Below are 25,250 nucleotides of genomic sequence, written 5' to 3' on the forward strand. Positions count from 1 at the left end.
CAAACACAAAACCTATTGTATCATTTTTCCATTTCAAGCAGTCATGATAATATTATTAATTACATTTAATTTTAAAATATGAGTAGATTAAAAATGATATTTTTCCCAGATTATCAAAACTCTAATTCCAGTTTTTCTTCCATTTTGATGCAAAACACACTAATAAGCATAATTTTTGTTTCCTAACATGTGATACTTGATTTTAATCTCTTTTTTGATGCTGAAAACGAATATGAACTCAGAATCACCAACCATTTATGAAAAATTTTTAAATTTTAATTACAGGATTGTTTACATTTTTTGTTTTATAGTTAGCATTTTAAGCTCCTACATTGTATTGTGTTAGCTTATTTTTTATTGTTTAACCTTGTTAATATAATTTGTAAGATATAAATAAACAATACTAGACAAAGAATCAAATCATATCATAGTCACATATTATGACATCATATCTAATACTGAAGAGTGAGCCTTCATGGAGAAGATTAGTCATGTCTCTGCAGGTTAAAACATGTAGCTGAAAACACAGCTGTCTTGTTTATATTAAGCACTGGATTTAGGAATGAATTAATTTTGTTTAGTCTTATTGCTATCTTCAGGTTGTTAACAGTGCATTGTCATAATGCCTTGAAATTGTGTAAATGTAATGCCTTTTGTTATGTATGTGGTCAGTTTACTGTAAAATCAAACAAAGAAAAAACATTACACCTTTAATTAAAAAACCATACAATTTGTACGTTCAGTGCAAAATTGGTGATCAGGATAATATGTGGGCTCCTCATATAATATGCACTAATTGTTCTATATATTTAAGAGTACGGCTAAAAGATATGGAAGGCTTTGCCACTTGGTGTACCTATGATTTGGTGTGAACCAAAAGATCATGTAACTGATTGTTACTTTTGTTTAACAAGTATATCTGGAATTTCTAAAAAATCTAAACATACTGTAAAATATCCTTCATTGCAATCTGCAATCAGGCTGTACCTCACAATGAAATTCCAGTTCCTGAGCCACCTGTGAATGTGTTTCAAAAGCAGCAATGAAAAATCAGGCAGTACTGAAGAAGACAACAATGATTTTGATTTTGAATTATCTTCCAATAAGCCATATCTTATATCACAAAGTGAATTAAATGACTTGGTTAGGATTTAAATTTATCGAAAAATCAAGCTGAAGTGTTAGGATCAAGATTGGAGTTTACTTCAAAAAAATAAAAAACATTTTGGGCTTTCGAAGCCAACAAAAAGAACTTTCTCAGTACTTTATTGATGAAAATAATTTGGTTTATTACACAAATATTGATGAGCACTTAGGACACGTTCATAAACCTGAGAACTGGCGCCTCTTCATAGATTCATCAAGTATAGTTTAAAAGTGGTTCTAGTATACAACGGTAACAAATATCCTTCAATACCAATCGCTTATGGTATAAATTCGAAAGAGACATATGATGTAATGAAAGACGTTCTTGAAAAAATAAATTATAAAAAGCATAGCTGGAACATATCTGGTGATTTGAAAATTATAGATATTATGTTAGACATGCAGTTAGGCTATACTAAGTACATGTGTTTTCTTAGCAAATGGACAGCCAAGCTAGGGATAAACATTAAAACCAGAGTGGAAGAAACAAGACAACTTAACTCCAAATGGGAAAAATATTATTCATTAGCCCTTAGTTGAACCCAAAAAAATATTTTTACCTCCTTTCCATATCAAGTTACGACTAACAAAAAATTTTGTAAAAGCAGTGAAGGATGGTCCTAGATTTTTGTACATCAGGCAGAAATTTCCAAATGTAAGTGAAGGAAAAATTAAAGAAAGAATATTTGTTGTTCCTCAAATAACAGGGTGGTCATAGATGATGTTTTTAATTCAGTGTTAAATAATGCAGAAAGTGCAGCTTGTATCGTCTGCAATTCTATCTGTCATTTCCAAACAGAATTGCAGCTGAGCGACTTTGTCATCATCTGTAAGGTGTAAAACATGGTTAGTTTGTATGGTTTCAAGTGCAATTTTTTATGTAATATGCACCAAACAGCCATCTGTGACTGCCAATCTCACATGATACACATTGAGTTGATCTCATCAGATTAAATGGAAAGCTTTCTCTGAGTTGTTCCACTGCAGCTTCAGGAATGCATGGGGCATCCTAGTGATTTTGTTTGTTTAACAGAACAACCTGTCTCAATGAAGATTTCGTGCCAAGAGTAAGTTATGCCTACTAGGAGGCTTCCTACCATACTCTATGAAAATTACGGTGAACTGCAGTTGTTGACTGCAAATTGTGAAACCCAAGACATACAGCGAGCCACACTATCAGTAACTATATCCACATTTAACGACACTGGTGACAGTGCCAGTGGCCAAATTCAGTTCTAATGAACTATGCAAGTCAAAACTTGATGTGTGTTGCCATGAAATGAGACTTTAACCAAATCTGTAAGTTATCTAAATAATTTTTATATGTTTTAAAGTTGTCAATCCTTTCTGAATCACCCAGCACTTTGTAACTGAATCACTATACATCGAAGTTATACATTCCCACTACACATGGTGTTTGTTTTGCAAATATTTAAAAGTTGAAAAACGTTTTGTTCCAAGTAGACTTTTATCTATGCATACTTGTTTTAAAGATTGTAATGGAAAACTTTACAATAAAGATAAATTAAAAAACAAACATGTGATAAGCGGGGCATTCTTTGCTGTAATATGCATTGGGCTCCTGCCACTTCTTGTAATTTAAATTTATGATCATGGGAAATCAGGGCCTAAATTAACGTTGTTCAGTTTATAACAAAAATATCTAAACATAAATCATCATTATTACTATCAAATGAAAGGACATTATGATTTACTAATATAACCTTTAAATCTGCATACAATATTTCACTAACACATATGAATTATCAAAATTCTCATCTGAAATGCTAACGTTATTTAAAGCTAATATTTTCACAATATCTTCATTTACTCTACTACTTACAAAATTGTTTGAAGACAAAACCATCACAGCATAATTAAAAACACACAACAATAATTAAAAAAAAAGAAAAAAAAAAGAAAAATGGTCATTATATCAAAACAGCAAAGAGAGGTTATTTATTAAAAGAAAAAAGTAAACAGTGGATAAGTAAATATGAAATCTATTGGATAAAATTGGAAATAGCAAAGTTTAAATACCGAATTAAAGTAACATATTGTGATTTAGTAATATATTAACAATTTACTTATATTTATAAAATTGTTTACTGTGATCCAGTCAGATTGGATCTGTCATTTTAAGATTTAAAAAATACGCCTGGCATGCATAGTGTCCCCCCTCCCCTCTTAATCATACATTATTGCTTTGTAATTTATTTTTTACATTGTTTAAACATTTTTATAGAGAAAAATTAAAGCAATTTAATTTATCACCACAAAGTGACATAACTTTCATTATTATGTAAAGGACTACATACAACCACTTCTGTTTTTTATTAATAATTATTTCTTCATTTAATGATCCTCCTCTGTTCAGAATTTCTAACATTTTCCTTGATCATCCACACAAACATTAGAGCAGTTTCTTTCTCAATCTTTTGTATAGTACATCTACCATTCTTGACATCACCCATAAAATGTATACTCATTAGAATAAAATATTAATTCAACAATTTCCGGTAGCTTGACAGTAAGATTTTTAATATAAACAATAGAAAGCTCATTGCAGTTATTTAAATTTTTAATTTACAGAAAATTAAAAAATTGTGTAAAAACTTTTATTAAAATAATAATTTTACATACATACATTTATCAAAACAAAAATTGTTTCATGAACATTACCAGTACATTAATGTGATCTAATAAAGGCTCTTACTATTTTCACATCATCAACAGGTCTATCGGTTTTATCAGTTTCAACAAGTCCTATCCTTTTAACTGCTGTCATTCCAGAATGGATACGACCTAGAAAAAAAAAACACAAGTAAATCTGTTTGTGTTAAACAACATGCAAACTAAAATAAATAATTTGATCAAATTAAAACTTTTTTTTACTTGTTAATGACAAGGAAAATATCAAGGATATAGAAAGAACTAATAAAGAATCGGAGGATTAGTTGGTCATACCTTACAAACTTTAAGTATTTGAAATTTCACTTTTTGATAAGAATACACAAATAAGATTTAGATCCTCGCTTCAAGATGCAGAATGTGGAGTGAAAGTGTTCTCATTTTTTTTATCAATTACCTACCTCAAAACCTTGATCTATTCATTGTAACCCTTTTCACATATGACATAACTATCTATATCTAAAGATAATTATCTAAAAGAATGGAAAATTGTATGATAGTAGCTCAAAAAAAAAACACTATTCACTTTAAATTTGGATGAAACTGTTTTAATAATGTTTCTCAGCACACATAAAATTATTGATCACAAGGAGAGAATTCTCATTAATGATAATAATAGTACGAGGGTTATTTTTTTTTCAAGGTCCGATCGGTCGCGAAATAAAAACCTGCGTAAAAATCGGATGAACCTTTGCGCAGCGTCTCTAGTATGGCCTTCAATCACACCACGTCACTTCGTTTAGTTCTGAACATGCATCTAGCATGTAAATATGTCTACAACAATAGCATCACCCACCAAGTGTGAAGTGCGTGCAGTAATTCAATTTCTTCAGGCTGAGGAGTGTAATGCAGCTGAAATTCATCGACGAATAAGTAATATGTACGGTGAAACTTCAATGAGTGACAGCAAAGTGCGACAATGGTGCAGGAACTTTAAAGCAGGATGTGCAGATGTTCATGATGCAGGCGGTCAGGGAAGGAAGTGAGTGTCAACCGATGTTCTCGTTGAGCGACTGGATGAGGCAATTCGAGAAGATCGTCGGTTCACAATTTCTGTATCGAGTGATTCGTTTCCTGAAATTTCAAGGTCAGCTCTCTACACCATTACGAGTGAAAGACTTCAGTACCACAAACTGTGTGCGAGATGAGTTCCCAAGATGCTGTCCAACCATCATAAAACAATGAGAATGGATGCCTCCCTAACATTTCTCCAGCACTACCACAATGAAGGAGAAGATTTTTTGAATAAAATTGTCACAGGGGACGAAACATGGGTCCATTTCGAAACTGAAGAAACAAAAGAACAATCCAAACAGTGGATGCATTCTCATTCTCCCAGTAAACCAAAGAAGTTCAAGCGAACCTTCTCCAACAGAAAGTGTATGGCTACTGTGTTCTGGGACCGAAATGTTGTTCTCTTGGTGAAATTCATGGAACATGGCACGACCATCACTGCAGCATCATACTGCATGACTATTCAACATCTACGAAGTAGAAATTCAGAATAAGCGGAGAGGAATGTTGTCTTTCTCCATGACAATGCTCGGCCGCACACTGCAGCTGTAACAAAGAAGCTCCTGCAGCGTTTTCGTTGGGAAGTGTTTGATCACCCACCATACAGCTTGGACTTGGCTCCATCCGATTTCCACCTCTTTGCTCACATGAAACGCTGGCTAGGAGGACAACATTTTGGCACAGACATCGAGCTGCAGACCAGCGTAGAAACATGGCTGAAAACACAGGCGGCTCCATTCTATGACGAGGGTATTGGAGAGTTGGTACCACGCTATGACAAATGTCTAAATCAGAGTGGCGACTATGTAGAGAAATAGCCCAACTATGTAAGTACTTGTTACAAATAAAAAAATTTTTATTTTCACTGTGATTTTAATTTCGTGACCAATTGGACCTTGAAAAAAAAATAACCCTTGTATTTCTGTTGCTCACAAAGTGAAATTTCTGAGTATTTTATTAGATGACAAGTTGATTTCATTTGTAACAAAATCAAGCTGTACTGTTTTTCTCTTAAGCACCTTAATAAAATGCTAAGCTTTTCATCATTATTATTTATTACCTCTACATATATTCTTGCATAAATTATGTCATCTCTTAAGCTCCCTCAAAAAGTCTTAAAAATGAATTTTTAAGAAATAAAAATGAGATGTCAAATCATTATCTGGCACCCATAATATGAATTGAGTAGAAGTACATTTAGAGAATTAAATACGTTAACTTAACCTAGTGTTTATATTTATGGATGTGCAATCTTTGCTGGAAAGAATAATGAATAAACTGTTTTTGTACAACTCCAACATAAGACTCTGGCTTACAAGAAAGGGTCTTATTATGCTACTATTGCAATTTTTAATAAATTGCCAAATCATTTGAAAAATCTTCCTAACAATTTATTTAAAAATATAATTAAAAGATTTTACTTTATGGAAACAATATTATTCTGTTGATGAATTTTAAAATAATACTACTTAAAAACTCTCTTTCTTTGCATCCCATTGAATGAGACGCACACACATGCAATTACAACAGGATGCATTACACAAAACTGAAAGATACTCTACTACTATGTCTCACACGTCACCAACTGTTTGCAATTAAATAATTTTCTTAAATGAAAATAAAGCAAAATTTAGACTGCTCCCAGTTTTTGCAGATAAACTGAATTAATTCAGAATTGCCACACAATTAGAAATCTTTTCTTTCCAATGAATCAAGAAAATATTTATACCAATATACTTGAAAGTTCACATGAGATATGTTTTTTCCTCATGCATATAAAATGTTAATAGTGAGTAAGAAAAGAACAATTACATAATAATATCTTACCAAATATAGCATGTTTGTTATCAAGCCACTGTGTTGGTGCTAGTGTAATAAAAAACTGTGAACCATTAGTATCTGGACCTGAATTTGCCATTGATAATATTCCAGCACCTGAAATTACGTAAAATTATTTTTTTGACAGAATATTCTATACATTTCTCCCATTTCACAAAGGAGACAATTGAGGAGCTGGGTTAATAAAGAACAATATGGCATATTTTCCATGGCCTGTATGGAAGAAGGACAATATTTAATAGCATTATTACAATAAAAATTTTAATAATAAGATTTATTTTACATGAAAATATTACCTACTGTAAAGATTTTTTTGAATATAAATAAAAATATCATAATTAGTTCTGGTTTGGAATATTATCATTGACAAACATTTAAACGTAACTTTCTCAAAATTAAGTTTTTGAAATATTGCCTTATTGCCTAGCTCCTCAATTTTTTCCTTTTTAAAATCTGAAGAATTAGTGAAAATACTGAATAATAATTTAAACAGAATATTTAGATAAAGCATTCATGGTATTAGTACTATCTTATAATTAGAAAATGTGTAACCTAGAACTGAAAAATCAATGAAAGTATTATCAAGGGTAGACTGAATTTATAATATAAAATGCAGAAACCTCAGCCATAAATTCCAAGCATTACATACAAAGGACTCCCTCATTACACAAATGTAATTAGCTTTTGAAAATTCAAGTACAAAGTGAATCCATGCTATACGAATCATTAAAAACATGGGAAATGGAAAAATGAGTACTTTTTGCAGGGTAAAGATCTTAACAGTTTACAAACTAAGTTGTGCTTAATTCAATTACTTGTTCAAGTTAAAGAAAGAGAATGCTTTATGTTAAACTTCAAGAACTGTGAATTACGTATCAAATAATGTAATTTAGAGGATTCTCCATTTTATATAGGATGAAATGGATTTAATTAATATTTTTATAATTAAGTATTACTGATTTTATTTTTTTTAAATATTTCTTGTATGAAGACATTTTTCTAATAAACACATCTGATAGCCTACCATAATGATAAATGCAGTAGAAATGTTGTTTCTATTGCAATCTTCAAGTCTAGTACATGTTATTAGAAAAAGAAATCTCAGAAAAATAGTTCAATCAGTTTTTCAAAATGTATAAGTTTCAATGTATGGTCAAATCTTCACAGTTAAAAAATTCATGAGCAAATTATACAACATGAGTAATTGATTTTGTAGTTAATTAAGGATTATTTTTTATGGTAAAGAAAGAAAAACATCACAACCTCTACAGACGACAGATGAGTGTAAGATAGAAGCACATCAAAGTGAAATTTGCTGGCCATTTCTAAGAACATGTTATTACTTTCTGTACGTATAAAATTAATTTTTATGAACCACAAGTACCAAATGGAACACTACTTCAAAAAGCAAAAGTTCGTCATTCATTTTATAAAGAAAGATATAAATAAAAGAAACTACTAATTAGAAATACGAATTGGATGGAAAATAAATAATATATTTAGAAAAACCAAACCAGGCATAAGGAAATCTCCAACCATGACCCAAGGTGTAGAATAGTAACAAATTATAATTCAGGGATTTGGTTACAGGATATAAATTATGTTGTTCATAAACTAAATTCAGAACAAAATATTTAATATAGTCATAAACTTCACATTTAATTCTGGATAATAAAGCCAACCTTCAACTCAACTAAGATATTGCTAAGTATCGAGTATGAAATTTCTTATCGGTTGGATGTATCCTTTATGAATTATCAAATAATTGGAGAAGTGGATGTATAATTATGCTCAATTTTTAACTTTTTTTTATAAACAGAAATAATTTAGTCAGAATGAATAAGTGAAGGAGTAATAGGAAGTATGTACGTATGGGTATATATATTTACTTTTCTAATGCAGTATAGTACCTGTGTGTTTCAAATCTTCATGAATTTCATCTGGAAATGTCCTGCCATATATAGATGTACCACCTTTACCAGTCCCAGTTGGATCGCCACCTACATTAAAAGAAAAATAAATGTATTTCAAAAGATAAAGGCTTATATTTCAAAAAGGTATTTGAAGAGTAACTTGTAAACCACTTTATTCAAAAAATGTATTTTTATACCACGTTAAAGCTTCTCATTTTCTGTCAGTCACTTTGTTATGCAAGCAAGTACACCTGCTTTTGACGACGCATCTAAAACAGTATGTACTGATTCAATTTTTAACAGTGGAAAAATTAAACACTAGTGACATTCATCATTGTCTAAAAGGTATTTATGGTAATAAACTGTTGATCAAAGTACTGTAAGTAGGTGGGCAATAAAATTCTGTGCACTAGCAGCTGGTAAAGCGAATATTTTGAATGAACCTCACAGTGGTCGACCAGTTTCTGTGACTGATGGGATCTACCAAAAGGAGATGTTTTTATTTCCTTTTGGTGCTGCTAAAATGCCTCAGAAGACATGTGAGTCATGTTCAGCAATCCATGGAGCTGATAATTCTGTAACACAAGATTGCTTGACCGTACATATCGCATGCAACCATTGAAGCTATTGTAAAGTTGAAATTTGAACCTATTTTACACCACCCATACACATCAGATTTGGCATCAAATTTTTACTCCTTTCCAGAATTAAAGATATCCATTTCATTAGGAAGGATGCAGTGAGGTTGTAGATGAAGGAAAGACTACCAATATTCATTGTTGATGTAATAAGAAAAGTAGTTCACTGTTGGGAGAAATGTATAGCTGTAAATGGTTCATATGGAAAAAATACATTTAAGTTTTTACAGCTACTTTTACACCATATCATTTTCATTCGACTAAATGATTTTCAATTTCTCTAAAAGAAGTATGTACAGTTAATATAGCAAATTGCATGAAAAATCTATCCCCTTTTTCACTTTTTTTTTTATTTCTATGTTTAGAGATTATATAAAAATTAAGATTTGATAAATATTTAGGGACAGATTTTTTAAAACCTGTCAATTAAGTAAAAAAAAAAATTTTTATCTTTAGGTTGGTTTTGATGGTATGGCTACTATTTTTACAAGAATTATTATTTTGGCTCTCAGTATGGATAGGAAATTTTATTTATATTGAACACTGTGTTTTAGTATTTTACACTATTAAAGATCATATATAATTTGATAATTTCAGTTAAGAGTTTCAATTAAAACTTCTTGCAGTCTCAATCATCCAGATAGCAAAGAATGCAGTCTCTTCACAAAGCTATGGACCTTTGTGTTTCTCAACTGAAGTAGCTGCACGGGTTAGTTCAAGTTCTACTGTATGCTCTAAACATACATGAAGTGAGAGTGCTTCTTTCCTTCAAATCCTTTTTTCCACCCCTTTGTAAAATGAAACTATGTACATATTATAATAATATTGTCAAAGCACAGAATTCAGTACATAACACATTTCTTACCTTTAACAACTGAAATAACATTTTTTTTTTTTTTTTTAATTATAAAGAGAAATTTGTAAAAATATTTAAACCACTAGTAAACCAGTATTTGTACTATACTTAAACCAGTATTTGTAAAATACTTAAAAATATGTTCTCAATTAAAACAAAGTTTTTATACAATCTCTACACATAATCTTTAATGTTAAAAATGTAACAGATAAAAAACAGGATACTAACTGAATTTACCATAATTCATAAAGTTTCTTTCAAGTCAATTGAAAGTCTGAACAATACTGGTGACAAAAACAAAGTTTAACGTGAGGGTCATTCAAATATAAACTGGAATTTGATTACATAACTTTGTTGATAATACAAATAAATTACTTTATATTTCTACATAATTTCCTACAGAAATACATTTTCTCCACTGGATAGGTAGCTTCCTGATCCCCTCATCAAAAAAACAAGATGGCTGCCACAATAACTAATTGTGCACATCAATTGATTGACAACTGTATCATCGTCTTCAAATCTTTTCGCTCTCCTGAAGCTTCTTTCAACAACCCAAAGGAGTAGAAATCACATGGTGTCAAATCTGGACTGTACAGTGGGTGTTCAAGATGGATTTGAATAGTAGACAGTGGATACCAGTGTTCCTTGGTGATTGGGTTTCAATTAACCACACATCTCAAGAATACACTTCATTTACATTCATATATATCACCCTCATTCATTCTCTGAAGAAACACCTTACAGTGGTTTCAGAGGCTAAACAGAAAAAAAAAGAAAAGAGGTAGTGAGTTATCAAGAGATGTACAATGAATTTTTGCAAATTTATACAAATCTGAGTTGCTGTATGCAGCCATGCGTTGTCATGGAGGATGTTGCAAATCAGTTGCTAGTGTCCTTTGTTGCAATAAGCATTCCTGACTTATTCTCTTGCTTTCCAGGATGTAGTGTTGGACCCACGTTTTGTTACAGGTCAGAATACGATCCAAAAATGCCTCTCCTTTCTCAAAGCGATTCAGAAGCCTCTGATAGATATCTTTCTGGACATGTCTCTTTGCCGCAGTGAGAAGAAGTGTAACCCACCTTGCTGACACTTCATTGTATCCAAGAGTGTCTGACAATATGCACACTTTCAACACTTATGCCCACCTCTGATTCAATGTCAGCGACCTTCATCTTCCACAAGGTCACAAACGGCCTAAATGTTGTGATGTTGGTCTGTGGATGATGTTCATGACTTTCATTCTCCACTGCATCACAGTCACTTCAAAATTGTGGGCCCAATCATACACTTGAGTTTTTGATAGGGAACATCTTCGAATTGTGCCTGGAGTCAGAATTTCAGAGGATTTAACACCTTCGTTGGTGAGAAATTGGATTATAATTTATTGCGCAATGGAAAATAGTACCTGGTGCTCAAACACTATGCTACTGATGTGGAAACATGACTTATGGGCAGTTGTTCCCCTTCATACATATCCAAATAACTACCCACAGCGTTCCATACATTCACTGCTCTTCCTCAGTCCATGCGGCAAAATTCTAGTTTAAATTTGAATGATCCTTGTAATAAAATTCTATTTTTTCAACAAATTATTTATAAAACATAATCTAAGTAAAGCTTTTTGTGACACACACTTTATAGATTACCATTGTTTGTTCACTTAACATGGTTAAAGCAGCTGAAAGTATTATTCCTACATTTATTTAATTCTTTTCCTCAAAAATGTAACAATACCCTTTGTTGAGCATCACAATAAATAGTTTTTTTAACCGATCTCTGTTTATTTTAGTGATTTTACCTAAAAGATTTAGTTTGTCAAAAATGAATATGTTTGCATAAAATAATTTCATTTTATCAAAAAAATGTTTTACCAAATAAGAACACTGTTTTTCGAAATAAAAATAGGTTCCTCTAAATCTACTTTAAATAATGTTTCTCATATGTAACCTACCTTGTATCATAAAATCCCGAATAATTCTATGAAATTTTGTACCATTGTAATAACCTCTTCTACAAAGCTCAGCAAAATTCCTGCATGTGTTGGGTGCATGTTTCCAGTACAACTCTACAACAATTTCTCCCATCCTATAACAAAATTTCTTATAAATAACTACAGTTAATTTGACACTTGGCTAATGGTTTATCAAACACTACATATATTTTTTTTTTCATTTTTGGAGTTTGCCAAAACTGAAGCTTTGTTTAACTGAAAAATTCAAAATATTCATTGATATGACTTATTTTTAGCAACTTAAGAACCTTATATTCATATTTAAATTAATAATTAAACAAGTACACAAAGCACTTTCTTTGAAGAATTAAAAATAATAGAGATAAATATGGAGACTACCACTACATGGTAGACATACACTTACAGATAGATTAATAATAAATGTGAATATGAAGTTTAATTTATTTAAACTAATTTTGGAGTTGATATGCAGTTTGTTATTTGGGAAATATATTCTTTGTATTCTTCAGTATGCAACGTATAATGTATTTGTAATTCATAGTACTTTAAATTATTAACAATAACTATATATGTAAAAACATTTAGCAATTTTATTACCAGTCACTATGCTAAAAGTTATTTTATTTTAAATACTTTTAGCAAATTACTAACATAAAAGTGCAATTTTACTGACTGAATTATAATACATAATATTACAATTAGTGAATAGTACAGAAAATATTGATAAAATGTACAATAATTACTTTGTATAATACTACCCATTATTTTAATGTTAAGCAGTTACAATGCACGAAATACATAAACACATTTAAAGCTTTAAAAAGTTATTTTGCGAATCACTTAATAAAGGAGTAAATTATGAACGAAAAAGGTGTACTTCACGTACGATGTTTCAAGAACTGCGTGTTTAGGCTGCCATAGTTTATCCGGTATTCCCGTAGTATTAGCAATCATTCTTTAGCACACAGTGTATACTTAGGAAGTATATTCAGAGCTAACTTCATGCACTTAATAATCGGAAGTTTTAACCTTAATTGTGAACTGTAAACAAATCAAACTGCGACGTCAACCACAAACTTTGAGTGTAATACGTGTCCGAATCGTTTGTTATGATCGTAACGAACTACGCAAAACTTTTATTAATGCTCAATTTCTTCTAGCAAATACGGCACATCTAAAAAAAAATGTTATGCATGTATCAGCTAGTATCCAATTAATAGTTGATTATGAATTAAAATTATAACAACTTTGGATTATATTTTCTAACTGAATTTCACTTAAAAAATTCGTTAATCCCTATATCTCAATTAATTTATAATAATCCAGTGAGTTCCATTTAATTTTTTTCAAATAACATTAAAACTGGTGTGTTTAATCATCTTATAAGTATACCGCTTAGTTTAATTATATGGTAGCAACGTATCTGAAAGTATACTTGCTGTTTATTTCATTTCCTGTTTGTTACTGATGAACTTTAACAATGAGGTTCAATTAACCATGTCAGGAATTATTCGTCATTGTCCATATAAGATTGCGTGTCATGTGTATTTCATATATACATTTTTCTAACATTGTAACTAAAATAATATATATTATCGAAGTTTCAACTTATAGTTATAATTCAAGTTTAGAATGCTTAAATATTATAAGTTTGTAATAGACTTATATTCGTTACAGAACTATAGAAAATATTATGTTTTTCCCCTTTTCTTGATTGAAATATTGGTATCGAACATTCTTTAAATTAACCTTTATCACTAAAATATTCTTAAAGATTTTTATTAACGTTCTTGTTAACAACTAAAATATCCCGCGTTAAGATTGTATGACAATACAACTTTTTAAGCTTTTCTTTGTCGATTTTAGTTATCGATTGTTAAATATCGATTATTGAATACTGGCAATTTTAATGTTTGCCTATTTTCTTCAGGTGGCAGTATGTTAAAAACTGTTTTGTGTGAATTTCCACCATTTGACTGTTCAGGTGAAACATTTGATTAATAGAAGTTTGCAAATTACTTTAGAAGCCTTGATTATTATTGTTAAGGTATTTACACCTAATTTGATGTACTAAATTATATGTGTTTAAAGTACACTACCGTACATCTATTGAAACGAACGCATGCTTCAGTAATATTACGTGTGGATCTGCAAAATCAACACTGGTTTTTGCTGGGTGACATTAATTGCTGCCTTCATTTGCTTGGTGTGTACATTACTTTATTAGTTGTATTGATTTTTGGGTGTTGAACAGCTTGTACGAAATATACAATTTTGTACCCTTATTTGTCGCTATTTATATGTTAATTGCCGGTATATCTGTTATGTAGTTAATGTAAAATGTTTTGTTGATTTTATTGTACTATTGCTGTTGCTTTTTTCTCCCCTGTAATTTCTTAGGTTATGGTTTCCTTTATTTTTTGTTATTTTGTTCTAGTTTTCAAATGCCCATTCATTAGTTTTGTGAAATTAATTTCAATATTGCATTCTTTGCGATTTTTCGTCTGTAAATGTTAGGTTTTTGGAATTTGTGCATAACCCAATTCAAATTATCGTTAAGTTGTACTTGAATTAAGGATTAACACAATTAAAATATTAAATGATTTTACTGCTAATACATATATTTTTTCATTTATGAAATTTTTTTGTAAGATTTTATTTATTTATTTTCTCATTAGTATACATTTAACATGTATTATTTAATTTAAGTATATTAGAATATATGTTGGAGTAATTTTTTAGAAAAATAGCTGCATATAAATTTTAACTTCTTTTTTTTGTTTTCGAACGTAAATAGCAGGCTGTATCAGTTTTGTAAATGATAGTCATATTTAATAAAATCCTTATTTTTATACACTCATTGTATAAGTTACTGGCTGTCTATTTTCAAGTATACTGGTATAGTCTACTGAATATTGTAACATGTCTCTCTGTGTTTGAATAATGATTATTTTCCTTAGTAACTTTAAAACGTTTTTCAGTAAGCTAGGCTATTCATGTAGGGGGGGGCCTGTTTATTTTATATATATACAAGTATTGATTGTTTTAAATGAATAAAGCAACATTATTGTTATGGTATAACCTCATTCATTTAGTCTAGATGGACCAGATGTTGGTTAAATGAGACACTTTAGTAGGCCACACGACACTTCTTAATAATTAGTGTCGTGGCCTACTAATTTCACAATAAATATGAAAGTATGAAGATAAAATATAGTAAGTTATTTTAAATAATTTTTAATGTGTATATTAATAATAAATAAAAAAATTACTTACAATTAGATTATTTTTTGAAGAAAATAGACCTGTCACAAAGTAGGATACAGTAATTAAATCATTCTCATTTTTTCTGATAAGAGTTGGGTGAGTTTAGTGTGGTATTGTGGCTTCAGCACCTTACACCTGTTAAACATTTTCATATAAGCATAACCATCTTGCTGAACAGTCTATAATCTTTGGTATTTAATTTATATACATGTAAATATGTTAAATCCAAATTTTCCAATTTGAAAAAAATATTTATTCTCTTATATAAATGTCATCATAACCAGCTTGAATTTTTTTTTTAAATGGACCTAAATTATGAAAGAATGGGTTCTGAAGTTTTCATTAAAAAAAATATATATATGTATTTAAAATATGCTATTGCCTATTATTTTATTTAACAGAATGTAGATAAACAGGGTTGCTACTGAATTTGTATTTATATCAACTTAAAAAATAAAATGTATTGTGTGATTTTCCTCTTAGATATGCCAAAAAAACTTAGTTTTATAATTATATAAATATTTAAAATGCCATAATATCCCTTAAATGTCTTTCTTTAATCATATTCTATTACTATTGTCTATCTTAAATTCATTGAATTATGAAAATTATACGTTTTCATTTCTAATTTTTTTTTTTCATGGGTGTGTATTTTTTTATTGATTTCGGCCAAAGTTAGTTTGTTGGAAAATTCTGATGAAAGACTCCCGTTAACAGTTTTTCATGTTAAATCTAAGATCATTTGCATTATTTAATGCTAAATACTCAACCTTCCACATCTTATTTCATTTAATCAGAATATAAATTTTTGGTACTTACATTTTAACGCCCCGCTGCTACAGTTTTATTTAAAAACGAAGTAGTCAATTGGATTTCGGTGGAAAATGATCAGTCTCTTTATTAATTTTAATAAATGGTTATTTATATTTATTTATTTATATAATTTAACCAAACTTAACCTACGCTCGCTTCGCTCGCTAACCTTGACTAATTAACACCGTAATTTTTTGAGTATTTATTTAATAAATTCAGTAATTATTTATTATTTAAATAATCAAAACACTCCTGTTAATTAGTCAAAGTTAGCGAGCGTAGGTTAAGTTTGGTTAAATTATATCTATAAAATATCATTTATTAAAATTAATAAAGAGACTGTTTTGAATCTATGTTAAACTCTATATCGGCCCATTTTCCACCGATTGACTACTTTGTTTTTAAATAAAGCTGTAGCTGCGGTGGCGTTAATACGCAAGTACCAAATTTTTTCTAGAATCTTTTGTTTAACAATCAGTTAATACAGTTATATTGTAATAAGTGTTTTGTATTCATATAACATGATGGGGCACTAATTTGTTTTCCTTTATATACATATATAAGGATGTATGTATACAGCAAAATTACTTCTATAAATTATAATTGAATTGTTTCCTGATATTCACATATCTCATTTATTTATTGAGAGCAGCCAAAGACATTATACTGTTGACATTGAGAGTTTGCTGAGCATAAAGCTAGATGCTACCTTATGTCTAAATTATACATTCTTCAGTTTTGTATATTCACACAACCTTTCAATGTTCTGTGTATGTATACCACTCTCTGGGTTCACAAAGTTATATCTGTAGTTGAAATCTAGATGTTTCAGGTGTTGTAATACAAGTCCATTATATAAGTCATTTATGTACACTAAAAACAAGGAGCCAAACAGCACAGCCTTGGGGGATACCATACAGTATTTTTTTCCTTATCGCTGATTTCTTTTTCTATTTTAGTATACTGAGTCTGATCTGATAAGTATGAATAGAACCACTGATATGGCACACCTCTGATACCTATGTTTTGTAGTCGATCAAGTAAAAATGTAATGGTCTACTCTATCAAAAGCCTTTATTAGTTTACAAAAACACCAACACAAAAATCACCATCATTTATACTTCATATACTACTTGCAACATAAAATATAATGGAGAATTAGTATGTATTCAGTTTACTTTGGAAACAAAATTGTTTTTTGCTAAAAAAATAACTTTATTCAAAAAACTTACTAATCTGACTTTTATTATTTTTTACAAACTTTTTGATAGATAGGAGGGCTGTAGGTCTGTAATTACTCAGGACAGTCCGATCAGATCCCTTCTGTACAGGTATAACCACAATTTTCTTGAACATATCTGAAAATATCCCTGAACCTCTACTAAAATTAATAAGATAAACCATTACATTTATTATGTATTCAGCAGTCGTTTTTATAATTAAAATAGTTTTATTTCATTAAATCCAGGAGATTTTCGATCATGTAAGGAATTTATAACGGATTTTAGCTCTTCTTTTGTAATCGAGAGCAAGAAGATGAAATTTTTGCATAGATCGTCCCTGAAGCTGATATTATGACTATTATTGTCGTATCATGTTAACTTTTTATCCCTGTTAATGTTTTCCCTTATTTCATTAGCTACAATTGTAAAAAATGTATTTAGCATGTTATATACTTTTTTTGAACGCGTAACCAGTTCACTGTTGTCATCATCCTTTAATACTATAGTTTTATTTTCTTTACCTTCCGTATGTTAATTACTGTTTAATGATTGGTTGTAAAATTGTTTTAATTTTTAGTGTTGAAAGAATGTCTCATAATAAAGATTCATCCAGTCCAAGTCTGTTGAAGAGTTTAATACGATTTAGATTTAAAAAGAATATATTACATGATGAAAAAGATGATAACTCTAATAAAGATAATTCTAACAGCGATAGCAGTAATTCAGGTATGTATAATGTCTAATAATGATTAAAATTATTAGTTTATGTGAATTAAGTAACTTTAGGCATCAGATAATTTTTTCTAATATGAAATTTAGTTGCATTTATGTTAAGAGAGCAAAATTGTTTTTGTTGTGCAAAATTGCTTTTGAAATAAAGTAGTAAAAGAAAAATACTCAAGAATGATTTTACTATGCATTATGTGTTCAAAATGTTGATAAAGTTTTGGTTTTATTGGTTGTTTTATCTTCACAATTTTTTTTTTTTTTTTACTGCTAAATATTAACTAATAATCCCTTCTTTTATTAATAAGTTTGAAAAATAATTATATAACAAATTAATTTAAATATTAATATGAATTGTTAACCTTTGATTTAAATTTAATAATAAGTTACAAATAAATAATAATTATCTAATAAATTCTAATTCATACAGAATAAATAAAATAATAAATTTTTATAAATTACAAAAATTCATAAATAATAATAAATGAATAAATATAAAATATATTATGCTTAAAATATAATAATTAATATAAATATAAAATATATTAAAAATAATCTACGCTTAGAAATTAAATTAAATCTGTAAATTAATTGACAACAGCTGCTTCTAGCCTGTAAAATTTAACTGTTTCTTGAGTTGTGATTTTTTAACACATGAAGTGCTTCATTCAGAAGAGAGCAGGAGATAATCAGCTGCGTGCAGCACCACATGGTGTGCTCTGCATCAGTAGCAGCTAAAATAAAAGTACAACAAACAAACAAACACATCACCCTTTTTTATTGGAGAGATTGTAATAATATGAGTTTCAATTATCAAGTTAATTTATCATAAAATTTTTAAAAAGAAGAAAATTCAACTTTTAACTATTATTAAAAAAGACCTATTCAGAGGAATCAATTCATAACCTCCTTTTTGTTGTCATTTGTCACTTAACTGGTACACTTTGTAATCTTTCTGTTCTGTTTTAATCTTTTAACTTTAACTTAGATACCATTTCTATATCAGTATATTTTAAATTAGTTAAACCTTACTTGTAAAGTAACCTTATCATATGTATCTATGAAACTGTGTGACTGCGCATTTAACACTCAAGTAACATCGGACCTCCCATTTCTATATCATCTGTTCTTGTTTTGCATATTTTGTTTGTGTCAATGTTCATCAGTCAAAGGCTAGTTTTATATATGCTTTGTTATTACTCAATGCTATGCGAAATGTAGACAACACTAAACATGTGAACTTGGCCAGGCTTTACTTGATTAATGATCAGTTTACTTTCCTACATAATATACTGATGGATAGTAGATAGGATGTGTACCTTCTGGACCAAACTTGACCTTTGGCCCCCGAGTAATTTGCGTTTTGGCAGTTGCACTGACCTTGAAGCGAAAGAATGAAATGACCCGCTTTATGGTAGGTGGTAAATTGCAACGAGTGTGAGGTTCTGATTTCATTTCAGTTACCTGCACCACGATAAAAGCGAAAGATCGAAATTAACTGCTTTATGGCAGGTGATAAATTACAAAAAATATACAATACTTTTCATCAGCTGGAATCCCAGTCGATGCGACCACATATACATTTACCATCGACAATTGGAGAACTTTATGTTTCTCACAGTATTGCACCATGCACCTCAATAAAATTGAAAGATCGGAACAGAGCGCTTTGTGGTGGGTGGTGCGACGAGCGTTATTTGAAAGGGTCAAAGTAACGTTAACACCATATTGCATGTAGGTTTAGTTTAGAGCTAATATTAGAGGCTTGAAATGCTAACAAATCTAAACCGGTACCTATGTTTATAAATGTTGATGTTTTCATTTGTAAAAGTTTATTTAGTTCTGTCAATTTATGTATTAGCATCTTAAACTATAAAAAAGTTCTCTCTAAATCACCTACTGCCAAATCGTAAAACAGCCGCGAATCCCTTTGCGTCGAAGGTATTTCAATTTTAACAAGTTGATCTACACCGGTATGCACATGAATCAATTAATACCGTACTACATATGTTTAATTCAGAGCTAACAGCAGTGGTTTATTAGTAGAAGATAATGGTGTTGAAATAGATGTACATTAATTTTTTTTATAATGCAGATACAATAAACGAATTACATCGCCAGATCTTCTTTTTTTAGTTGACTATGAAAATGTATGTGATGTATATTGTACTATTGGTTTTGATGAATGGTTATGAAACAGAAGACCATAATAGTTCTGTGGTCGATTACCTGGTTACATTTGGGTATTTAGAGAACAATAATAATAAAATCAAAGCCAAAAACTTATCAAAAAAGCTGTAATGCTGTTTCAAGAAACATAATTTGCCAATATATGGCAAATTGAACAGCAAGACCTGGCAGTTAATGAAGACACCTCGAACAGGATTTTTCAAACTACAAGACCTGTTCTATAATATGGAGAAAGATGAGACTATCTTAGCATTATGTGCTGGAAAAACAAAACCTTTAGATATCGCTGAGAAAGTGTTTGAAACGTGGTCCAAAACTCAGGCCTATCATTTTACCATGACATTTTACATGACAGAAATAATTCTGATATACTGATATCAAACTGTGAAGGTTTATTACTGGCTCATATATTTTATTGTGATCGAAATCCATATTTACTCTGAAGAACACTGGGATTACAATTTAAACTTATAAAGTGTGTATTTCAGTCTGTATTTGGTTCTAACCATGAAATAAGACACAAATTAGGCCTCTAGCATTCAAACAAAAAGAAATCTCATGTACCTGTATTACTCTACAAAACTGAGATTGGATAATGATGACATTGTAGCCATATAAAGCCTATATGGAATGGCTGCTGCTTTGACGAGCACAGCGTTTACACCGGTGACCAGAAAGGATGCCAAAAACAATCCCGATTTATGCAGTTTTGAATCTTCAACTGCATTGCAGTTCGTAATCATCAATGAAGTTCTTTTTGTCATCAAGAAAAACCTAACACGGACTTTGTAACTAAACAAGAATTTCGACAATTATGAAAAAGGGTATGTATTGATCGATTGGTGTTTTTACCCGAAAAATGTAAAACAATAAACAGCGTCTACCAACAACCTTCGGTTAAAGTCATTTTAATAGTCGACAGCATAATTTAAATGTTCGATGTCAATACGAGGCGTCTGTTGGACTGTTACCCTAAGCATGTACGTCACGTTAATGTAACATCAAATGTAGAGATACAAGGGATTGTAAACACGTACACGGGTCAAAATATCTATTCCACAACAACGTCTGTTACACCAAAATACATGAATTTTCCAATAATAGAATGAATATATTATCGGAATTGCTACCTGGAGTGCCAATCACAATCAACAGAGTGTTTCAATATGTGGATGGACTGCTGTACTTTCTCAAAGATGGTTACTATTACGCTTTCAACCAGTTTACTAAACAAGTGTTAGAAACCAAGAGTGAATCTCAACAAGTTTCAGGCAAAGTGCTACAGTAATTCTGTAATGTGTAAGCCTAAAGCCTTTCAAGTTATATAATATTGAAAGCATAGCTAGGTTGCTGCACTGCCAACCCCAGTATCGGTCACAGTATTGTGGTACATCTCACCATTCGGTGCCGATTCTGATGACGTCACTGCATAGCATTACAGCAGGTCGTGAAAAAAAAAGGAAGTAATGCACTTTTTTTTTTTTTTACTTCATTGTATTGACATATCCACAGAGTGGCATGTACGTTACTAATGTTTGGTATACGACTACGCAATACGACATAATATTCACAGGAATAGCATTCTCAGTCTGAGAGTATACCTTCAAGTCAGTCGGTCTGGGTTTAACCGATTCGTTCTGATGTGAGCAATCTACTACAAAAATCGGAACATCCTTCAAGAATTCTGAGAAACTACATCGGCTGTGGGCATCTCATGCCATAATATATCTGAAAGTCCCGAAACAGCTTGTAAATCTTGCCATCGTCAACTGTCAAATCATTGTGCAGATAGGAAATTGCATTAATATGCACTTTGATCTTCCTCAAATTGCAGTGATCGAATTTGGCCATACCTTTAGTGGCATCATTTCTCCTTGCCATATGGAATGCCATAGAAAGCTAGAAAAAACAATTTAAATGGTCATTCCCTGTTTTAGTTAAAGTATGCCTGTAATACAGATTTCACCATGCATCCCTTTAGAAGCATTGTAGTAGATAGCACTATACATTAATTATGCATTTTATCTGGCTGTTGCATCAATTAATAGTTTGTAAAGTATATCTCTGGGTGGAAAGGAGCATCCGCTGTAACAGTTGGCTTGTGTGCTTCTTCAATGTTGTGTAGATTTTTTTTTTTAACTGATTTTAGTTCTGGAGGGTTATAGTCTTTGAATTGATAGTCATGCACACTTAATGTATTCTTATTCTCTTTAAAAGGATAGCATTGATACATATGTTTAAGGTGGAGAAATCCTTTTAATGTTAAAGAGGATAGTTAAAAAAAAAAAATTAACCGCATAAAGAAATTCCTTAGGATGCAAATACACATGTTTTGTAATATACAGAAATAAGTAAATTATTTTCATTGCAACTCCATTCTCTGCTGCTGAGAATGTCACTGAATAAAACTTTCATACAGTGATACAGTTCTGGTAAAACCAATGTAATTCTGTTATCTAAATAAAAAGGTATTTTATGTCTGGAACATTATATTAAACTGTATTTCATTATTTGTATTAAGTGTATGTTAATGTAGTATTTCAATTGCAGGAAATAGTACCAGTACATCGGAGAGTGATTTAGGAAATAGAGCTTGTTCGAATAATAATAAAGTAAAGAAAAGTGATTTTGAAGGTGATGATGATAATGATAATGATAGTTGTAAAAGTGTTGAAAATATGAATATAATAAGGAAAAAGAAAAGATTAAAGATTGAAGATGATAGTGAAGATGACACTAAAGGGGAAGCGTCTAGTGTTACTGCTGCTGCAAGTAATGATAGTGATGATGAAAGTGAATTAGTAATTGTTAGGAAAAAGAAAAGGTTAAAAATTGATGATAGTTTGGTTTCTACTTCTTTAAACTGTGATAAAGTACAATCAGGAAGTAAAAGTAGTGATGTTAGTAAAAACAATGTTCAAAAAAATATTAAAGATTTTCTTTTCAAAAAGCAGTCATCGTCAAATTCTGTAAATGTGAGTACTGGTATTATATATAAGATATTATTTTATTTTCTCTTTTGTTGGCCTTTTCAGTATCGTGTCTGTATTTATTAGTTTGTCCTCAATTGACTAACAAGAAGCGGTTCAGTGTACATTTACTTTTATATTTGCTGATCATGGAAGACAATAATATTAATTTGTTTAGTTAAGCAATTTAGTATCTTTTTAATGATTTCTATTGATAATGCATTAAATTCTATTTTATTCATTTTAATGTCCTTTTAAAATAGATCTTCTTGTGATACCAGAAATTGAGTATACTTGATGCCAGAAACATTCTCAGTTTAATAACTTGAAATCATTGTTTTTATAATTTGTATTCAATTTAATTTATTACATGTAGTTTTGATGTGGTGGTAGTTTATACCTGAAAGAAAACCTGTGTGAATGTGTATATTTCCTTGTACTGTTTTAATAAGCTGTTTGTTCATGAGTATGATAGATTTATTTCTTTTAGTGATTTTGAATTTCAGGTTTTTTTCTGCTACTATTGCTAGTGATAAATGTTTGTTTTCTGTATAGAAGTCTTCTTTGGAAGGTACGTAGATTTTCATGAAAAGCTTTTACTGAAAAGGTAAATGCTTAGTTACATCCTTATAAATTTTAATTCTTTGAAGTGAGGTTTTTTAATAAAACAGTGATTTGTATTTTTTCTCATTTCATTATTTTATTGTAACTATTACTTATTCTGATGTAGAAGCAGTTTTATTTCTTACAACATATTTATGATTTGGTTGTCCACTGTTTGTCCATCATATGATGTTTAAGTATGACTTTTTGGGGATGTGGCATATTCATGTAGCATTAAAATTCATGTAACACTACCTCTTTTGTAGTAGCCAGTACCAAACATTTTCTAGAACTGTAGCTGCACAGTATATGTACTTCACGTCATCTTGTCATACTAATATACCTGATGTATACATTAATACTGATAATTTCCTTAAAGAAATTTACAGTTTAATAACACAATATATTATGCTTTGAATTTAAAAACAGTTTTACCAAATATGTATATCAGAAGGATTTTATCCAAATGTTCTCCAATTTTACAATTATGTTAAAACAGAACAAAAAGTAGTTTTTTTTTTAATTACGCACATGGTATTAGAAACCTTGGTGCTAATGAAAAAGAAATGATAATGTAAAAATTAATTTCATGATTATTTGTGTTTGAAAGCACACAGGAATTAAATTATTTACTAATACTGTGCATGATATTACACACTTTTCTTCTATTTAAATTAAAGTATTCTATTAATGTAGGCTATTATTCTGTTTGTTGTGTATGTGTGTGTGTGGTGATGTGTGATTGATCTGTTACCTTATGTTAAAACAGAACAAAAAGTAGTTTTTTTTTTAATTACGCACATGGTATTACAAACCTTGGTGCTAATGAAAAAGAAATGATAATGTAAAAATTAATTTCATGATTATTTGTGTTTGAAAGCACACAGGAATTAAATTATTTACTAATACTGTGCATGATATTACACACTTTTCTTCTACTTAAATTAAAGTATTCTATTAATGTAGGCTATTATTCTGTTTGTTGTATATGTGTGTGTGTGGTGATGTGTGATTGATCTGTTACCTTAGCAGAACTATACCTATAGAAGATAAAGTATGTTAATCAGTCCAATTTGGGCATATGTGGCTTTCACCAGATCTTTATGTTTTGACACCTAGGGAACCCAAAAAACCAGATAGAAATTTTCCGATCTTCATATGTACATGTGTGTGTTCAGGGTATTGACCTCTAAATCACCTCATATCTCCAGAACTACTTGCCCTATTTTGACCAAACTTGGTCGGATTACTTCTATATATGGGACATTGATGCCATTAAATTTTCAACTTAAAAGATGAGGGGTGTGAGGTTGTAGAGTAAGGTCACCCTCAGTATCTCAACATTTCACTTAGTTAAGGTCTTATTTTTCTTAGGCACATTTGTTA

At 30.2% G+C, this 25,250-nt stretch overlaps 2 protein-coding genes across 5 annotated transcripts in view; one reads left to right on the forward strand and one right to left on the reverse strand.

Moving 5' to 3' along the window:
• Positions 1–3,748: 3,748 nt before the first annotated feature.
• On the reverse strand, positions 3,749–13,151 carry Cypl (peptidyl-prolyl cis-trans isomerase-like 1 Cypl). 2 transcript variants are annotated; one of them, XM_075372599.1, is made up of 5 exons: positions 12,960–13,151; positions 12,053–12,186; positions 8,601–8,690; positions 6,679–6,786; positions 3,749–3,951 (listed from the first exon to the last, which is right to left on the reverse strand). In XM_075372599.1, exons 1-5 carry the CDS (start codon positions 13,025–13,027, stop codon positions 3,836–3,838), a joined length of 516 nt encoding a protein of 171 aa, XP_075228714.1. In that variant the 5' UTR covers positions 13,028–13,151; the 3' UTR covers positions 3,749–3,835. The 2 variants fall into 2 exon arrangements, with proteins under 2 accessions (XP_075228714.1, XP_075228716.1); XM_075372601.1 differs by lacking the exon at positions 12,960–13,151 and adding an exon at positions 12,817–12,953.
• Positions 13,152–13,992: 841 nt separating this feature from the next.
• Positions 13,993–25,250, forward strand: part of Etl1 (SWI/SNF-related, matrix-associated actin-dependent regulator of chromatin, subfamily a, containing DEAD/H box 1) — a 62,762-nt gene continuing 51,504 nt past the window's right edge. The window contains exons 1-3 of one of the 3 annotated variants that reach the window (XM_075372877.1): positions 13,993–14,120; positions 17,954–18,102; positions 22,843–23,267. In XM_075372877.1, coding sequence (XP_075228992.1) covers positions 17,964–18,102; positions 22,843–23,267 — 564 coding nt within the window. In that variant the 5' untranslated portion in view covers positions 13,993–14,120; positions 17,954–17,963. Of the gene's footprint in view, positions 14,280–17,953; positions 18,103–22,842; positions 23,268–25,250 lie in introns of all 3 variants that reach the window. The other 2 variants (XM_075372876.1, XM_075372878.1) reach the window with 2 other exon arrangements.

This window comes from Lycorma delicatula, chromosome 8 (genome assembly GCF_047948215.1).
Source record: "Lycorma delicatula isolate Av1 chromosome 8, ASM4794821v1, whole genome shotgun sequence".
Taxonomy (NCBI): domain Eukaryota; kingdom Metazoa; phylum Arthropoda; class Insecta; order Hemiptera; family Fulgoridae; genus Lycorma; species Lycorma delicatula.